This window comes from Malania oleifera, chromosome 7 (assembly GCF_029873635.1).
Source record: "Malania oleifera isolate guangnan ecotype guangnan chromosome 7, ASM2987363v1, whole genome shotgun sequence".
NCBI classification, from domain to species: Eukaryota; Viridiplantae; Streptophyta; class Magnoliopsida; order Santalales; family Ximeniaceae; genus Malania; species Malania oleifera.
In genome coordinates, this window is record NC_080423.1 from 99,651,592 (window position 1) to 99,658,281 (window position 6,690).

Here is a 6,690-nt window from a genome sequence, read left to right on the forward strand (position 1 = left end):
TCATGTTGTTACTAACTCCGTTTGCTGATGTGGCACTGTAGGGCCCACCTGTTGATGTGGTACTACACCCACCTACTGATGTGGCTGGGTGGGGTCCCCTGTTGACGTGACACCATGGGGCCCACCTCTTTACATGGTGCGCTGACATCACACTGATATCAACGTCTTCAACCTCCAGATGCTCGCCGACTGATCGTTGGTGTGTCAGAGCATGTGAGACCACTTGCCGATCACCTACCGGCGCGTGAGGGTGTGTGGGAACGCCGCCTAGTTGTTAGTGGCGCGTGCAGACGCGTGCGTTGTCGTCTGAGCTCTGTTCGAGCTCCGATTACCATCGTTGGCTTCATCTCAACGAGAGGAACGCAATGGTCGCCTCAAAAGTGAGTTTTGAGCTACTGGACATATGCTCCAATCTGAGAATTTTGCTTTAATCTATCAATTTTGCTCCAATCTTTCTCTGATATTAATTGTTGGGGTAAATCTAAGAGCAACAATTACACACGGGCAAAAATAAATAACAAAAATTGAACACCAAATTTTATGTGGTTCGGTCCAACCTTACCTAAGTCCACAGAGCACATATCAATTCACTATAATCGGAAGAATAATACAAGGAGGAGGAGGCTATTGCTTAACTCAACTCTTTTTCAACGTAAGCTACAGGGTGGTGCTGCCGGGCTCAACATCTTATTGTTTATTGTTCACAGTGACGAAAGCAAAATTTAGCAATTGGATATTCATCTTACAATAGAAGAAAACAAAAGGCAGCGGACGACTTTTAGCATGACTTTTTACCCGCAAGAAAGAAAGACTAATATTTTAACAGAACAAATGACAAGGGAAGAGCAGCAATGAATTCCTTTGGACCCTGCCTCTGGCAATCCTGACAACACTGGTTCCATCAAGCTCAAGAAGAAGAGAAAATGGATGGTCTCATTCTCAGGAGTCTGCTCTTGTCCACTGCAGTACTACTTCTGTACTCTGTTCTGAGAGCTGTTTACACCATTTGGTGGGGACCCAAAAGCCTGGAGAAGCGTTTAACACAGCAGGGGATAAGAGGTACCTCTTACAAGCTTTTTTATGGTGACAAGAAAGACTTCCTGAGATTAAACAAGGAAGCGTTGTCCAAACCCATTAGCCTAAATCACCAGATTGCATCACGGGTGCTTCCATTCACTCATCATATGGTTCAAACATATGGTAAGCAACTGATTAAAATCCCTCGGTCAACAAAATACATGTTCTGTTTTTTTCACCTTTTCTGGGAATTCTCAAGTTTCTAGGATACATCAGCAGGATACAAAAATTTCTCTTTCCTAAGATTGACTTCTCAAAGGGTTTAATGTAAAATTGAAGATATATACCTGGCAACAGGAAAATTTTGTGTAGAATGGGTTGGAACGAGAGCTAGGCTGATAATTGCGGACCCAGAGCTCATCAGGCTAGCATTAACAGAGAAGGACGGCCACATCCAAAAGCAAAAACAGAACCCTCTTGTTAATATTCTCAGTCTGGGCCTCTCGGCCTTGGAAGGGGAGAAATGGGCAAAGCACAGAACATTGATGACTCCTGCTTTCCACCATGGCAAGTTAAAGGCAAGTACCCCTCACAATTTCATCCTAAGGATTAATATTCATGTCGGACACTACAATTTATCATTTATTCAATAAAGTCATTTGGCGATTTTTTTTTCTCTACACTTATTTTCAGTAGAAAGTGTAAATTTTTAGTAGCAGTTCTCAATTTCTGTTGAACAGGGTGTTGAATTATGGCTTATTTTAGAAGCCTACCATTGCCATTGAAGTCTTCAATGGTGGGCTATTTTTTCTAAGGTAGGTGATTAGTGGTTGTAATAGTGGTATTTCCTAACTTATATAAACCTATCACCTCCATTTGTAATCTCATCCCTAAAAATTGCCTACTTCTCTCTTAGGCTCATTCTCTCTTCTCTCTCTCATTTTTGTAATATTTCTACAGTAGAGAAATATTGATTGATAGTGTCCGAGAATGTAGGCACAATTAGTCGAACCTCGTTAATTCTGGTGTTCTTCCTTTTATCTATTCAATAGTTAACTTTTGTCGGATATAGTTGTAGCAATATATTATGTTAATTACATGTCTAAGGAAAATTCTGTTTAGGAAAGAGGGATTTAAGCGGTCTGTTGTGACCCCCCACTTCCCTGGGAATTTACTTGGTGTAATTTTACACAATTATTCACTCCCTATTTACTTGTACAATTGTAACTGTGGTAAAGTTAGGTGGAACAATATCTAGTTTCACAACACAGGGGATGGAATACTAATGGAATGATATGAGTTTTTCTAAAAACTAAATATTTTCAATAATCATGATGCCTCCTATGACTTTGGAGTTCTGAAGTTATATTTAACAGGGGATGGGGCCAGCCTTTTCAGCCAGTTGCTGCAACATGATTGACCGGTGGAACGAACTGGTTAGTCCTGAAGGATCATGCGAACTGGATGTTGCCCTAGAATTGCAAAATCTTACCGGTGATGTCATTGCTCGAACAGCCTTTGGAAGTAGCTATGAAGCCGGAAAGAAGATATTTGAATTCCAGAAAGAGCAGGCAACGCTGGTGATGGAAGCTTTCGAAGCCTTCTATTTTCCTGGTCTCAGGTGCACTGCTCAGTCCTTCTAACTTCAATTTAAGAGTCATCATTTTGTGAAGATAATTTTAACTTCAAAAACCTGACTTTTCTTTGAAATACGACCTTACTCCTTAACAGCTAAGTTCATTCAACTTGTATGTGAATTATACTTCGGTTATATGCTTTTTTACTTTAGATTCATACCCACAAAGAAAAACAGAAGGAGATATTATCTAGACAATGAGATCAAAACAACAATAAGGGGCATTATTCGAGAAAAAGAGCAGGCAAAGAAAAACACAGAATCAAGCAGCACTGATTTATTGGGTTTGCTGTTACAATGCAAAGAACAGAAGGATAATGAGATGACAATTGAGGATGTGATTGAAGAATGCAAGTTATTCTACTTCGCTGGCCAAGAGACTACTGCTAACCTGCTAACATGGACGATCATCGCCTTATCAATGCATCCGAATTGGCAAGAGAAGGCAAGAGAAGAGGTTCTGCAGATTTGGGGGCATAAAACTCCTGATGTTGAAGGCATAAACCATCTCAAGATTGTAAGTGCAATTCCGTTTATGCTACGCACAAAGGTGCTAGAAACAACACTAACACTTGAACCCACATCATTTTGGAAGCTAGTAGTTGCTTATGGAGGTAATTTGCAGGTCCCCATGGTAGTACATGAAGTCTTAAGGCTATATCCACCGGTGGTATTTATGTTACGACAGATTCATCAAAGAACAAATATAGGGGGATTGTCCATCCCAGAAGGGATCGACCTTTACTTACCTGTGCTGCTTCTTCATCATGACCCAGACTACTGGGGTGGCGATGTTGAAGAATTCAAACCAGAGAGATTTGCTGAAGGGGTTTCCAAGGCATCCAAGGATCAAATGGCATTCTACCCATTTGGATGGGGACCCAGAGTCTGTATTGGCCAAAACTTTGCAATGATGGAAGCAAAGATGGCATTGGCCATGATTTTGCAGCATTTTTGGTTTGAGCTCTCGCCCACATACACTCATGCTCCTTTTACTGTCATTACTCTTCAACCACAACATGGAGCTCCAATAATACTACACCAAATCTGAGGTGTTTACGTGACAGGAACGTCATCTATATCCAAGGTGTTGTCAATTAGCAGGAAAATATTGTTCTTCGATTTTCTTGGAAACTATATGGTTCTGTATTTCAGGGGGAAAAACGTTGAGTTTTCCTTTTTGTTCAACGGTTGCAAGATATCTCAAGCGTGTTTCATTGCTAAATTCATAATACTAATTAAATAAATTCTATAATTTATTTAAAAAAAAAAAAAACATGTATTCAAAATGTGAAAACTAATCAAATGACTCAAATGAAATTAAAAATGAACCTTTCTCATTTGAAACTTGGAAAAACATTACAAAAAGAAAGGGAAAGGAAAATTTAAGTGAATAAACTTTTTCATGTTTTCTGTTTTTTTTAAACTAAAGGAGGGCAGCGCTTCTAATTATTTATTGATATACCCTCACTTTTAGCGAAGAAATACCGCGGTTATATGACAAGTATTGGGAAATTACAAATAAAAAAACATTAAAGGTCTCCCAAAAACAACATTAACAACCAATCAAAACAAGACTACAAATTCAAATAAAGTTAAATAAGGAACAAATCTAAACAGACATAGGAAAAACAAAAATAATAAAATAAACAAAAATAAAAAAATCTAAACCAACCAAACAAAAATCGGGAGGATGAACTAATGACGAAGGAAAGTGAGACTCAACCTATCAATCCAAAGGATACCTTTCATAGAACGTGGTAAAAGGTGTTGTTCTTCGTAGATAACATTGTTTCCCATTTCTCCTTCTGTAGCGAGAAAATCAGCCGCACTATTTCCTTCCCTATATTGATGGATCACCATGAAGTTCACTCCTTCTAGTTCTGCCACAAGGTCCTCCCAAAAATCCCAAAGATACCACAAGGTACATCTACCTTTCTGAAACCAATCAATAACAATTCTTGAGTTAATTTCAATAATCACATTAAAATAATGAAGTCGTTTGCATAAACGAATTCCTTGCAGGATTGCTTTTAATTCCACACTATTATTTGTACCATTTCTAAAATAGCTTGAAAAAGTCGCTTTCACCATGCCGTGGCAATCCCGAATGATTCCTCCACCTCCTGAAGTGCTCGGATTGTCCCTACAGCTCCCATCACAATAAAGTTTTATCCACCCTGTTGGGTGTTTAACCCATGAGATAATTTTTCCACGCCTGGCGCAAATTCCCTGATGCTGAATTTGAAACTCTTTCAAATTTGTAATGTCCGATATCTTCAATTTTCGAAAAAAATTAGAGCTCTCAGCTAAAGAACTAACATAGTATCGAACACTTCTCCACGTTTGATCCGCACTTTGGTAAACTCCTTCCATTTTCGCTTTACATCTTTGATTACAGAGACACCACGTAATCAAACACGGAATCAAATTGATTAAAATACCTTTAATAGATGATTTTCGAGCATAGTGGAACCAATTTGCAATTCTATTTTTTTAGGGAATGAACTGTTGAAAATGAATCCCCAACACCACACTAGCCCGACGCCAAACCTCTGAAGCCACCTTGTCTAAAGAAAGAATGTGATCAGTTTTTCCCTGGCTTCTCTGCATGTAGTAATCACAAGGCAAAGCCATCGATATTCCTTTTGCCTGAATTCTATCATCTACTGCCAAGTATCTAACCAGGCTTTCCATAAGCACATTGAGATTCTTCTAGGCCCTAGAAAATGTCAAAACCACTTATTCCACTCAAAATTATTACTTCTATTCCTCTTTGCCTCCCATGCCATTTTTGTACAGAAATTGCCGTCAGGGGTAGGCTTCTAGATGAATATATCTTGACCACTTTTACCAGCTGGCACACTATGCAATACTTCATATAGTAACCTAGATAATTATAGGAAGTCATGCATAAAGAGTTATCACATAAAGTTTTATTAAGAAATTTCATACATTGTGATACATGGAAGGAATTGTTTACTACATAAAAAAATGAAAAACAAAACTGCCATGATTCATGTATTATCTTTCTATAAAAGTTAAAGTAGTTTTGTTGTAATGCCCTGAACCCTTAAACCTGGATCCGATGCGTTATACCTGATAAAATCCTGATAATTCATAATCCATAATATGTGCAGTGGAAAACATAAACATAATCTCCATAAATATAATACCAGAGTTTACTATTTTTATCTATAATCCATATTAATCATTCATCCACCTGTATTCACAAATCCATATACCTCCAAAAACTCGTTCTACAAAACCAGTATTCACATTCATTCATTTCTTAGTGAACTTAAAACATAATACATAAAAACATAAACTTAAACTTTATACTACCCCATAGTATTATAAAAAATATACTCTTCCTCCTTATAATCCTCAAAAATGCTATAAACCCTCGAGCTCTCTGAGCCCAACCTCGAGGATGTCCTGAAAAAGAAATAGTCATATTCGGGTGAGACACATTCCAGTAAGGGAAGAAACAATATATTAAAACAGCGTGTGGCTAACATAAGGTTTATAAATATCATTTTAATAACATTTGCAAAATGTTATTATAAACACTGAAATCATTCTCTAAACCTAATTAATCACATGCAAAAGATTTAACTCACGAGATTACTTGAAAATAGGGGTGATTTCCCGCCCATACAAGTAGCACCCCCTGCTCTGATACTTAGGCAACCCTAGGGTCGCTGCTAAAGCATACCAGGGCACTCACCTTACTCAGTAAGCCCTCAAGTATTAGATTGATCTCGTACTCACACAGTTTAAACAAAGGTTTACCAACGAAGGCCCCAAGGATAGGGAAATCTACCCGTTCAAACAAGTAGGTGCCCTCTACCCTAGTACGTTATGCAGCTACTGCTACATCTAAAGTTACTAGTGCACTCGCCTTTCTCAGCAAGCCCTCGGACGAAGAGAATGTCTCGCCCAATCGTAATATGTTCTACGAGCATAAATACTTCTAATATCATACTACATTATTCTTTCTGTCATTATTCAACCATTCACTTTTGCTTATGTTC

At 38.2% G+C, this 6,690-nt stretch overlaps 1 protein-coding gene across 4 annotated transcripts; it reads left to right on the forward strand.

The window, feature by feature from the left end:
• Window positions 1–870: 870 nt before the first annotated feature.
• LOC131159973 (cytochrome P450 CYP72A616-like) lies at window positions 871–3,870 on the forward strand. Of its 4 annotated transcripts, none has more exons than XM_058115234.1 (5): window positions 909–1,200; window positions 1,357–1,595; window positions 2,394–2,638; window positions 2,807–3,170; window positions 3,279–3,870. In XM_058115234.1, exons 1-5 carry the CDS (start codon window positions 924–926, stop codon window positions 3,702–3,704), a joined length of 1,551 nt encoding a protein of 516 aa, XP_057971217.1. In that variant the 5' UTR covers window positions 909–923; the 3' UTR covers window positions 3,705–3,870. The 4 variants fall into 4 exon arrangements, with proteins under 4 accessions (XP_057971216.1, XP_057971217.1, XP_057971218.1 ...); XM_058115235.1 differs by having other exon boundaries at window positions 1,375–1,595; XM_058115233.1 differs by having other exon boundaries at window positions 871–1,200; window positions 1,375–1,595; window positions 2,807–3,870.
• Window positions 3,871–6,690: the final 2,820 nt, after the last annotated feature.

Excerpts from the sequence above, each read along its gene's own strand:
- LOC131159973 (XM_058115232.1), top strand. The coding sequence starts at position 924 with ATGGATGGTCTCATTCTCAGGAGTCTGCTCTTGTCCACTGCAGTACTA. Across the intron at positions 1,596-2,393 it reads TCCACCATGGCAAGTTAAAG|GGGATGGGGCCAGCCTTTTC; the intron begins GCAAGTACCCCT and ends TATATTTAACAG. Across the intron at positions 2,639-2,806 it reads TTCTATTTTCCTGGTCTCAG|ATTCATACCCACAAAGAAAA; the intron begins GTGCACTGCTCA and ends TTTTTACTTTAG.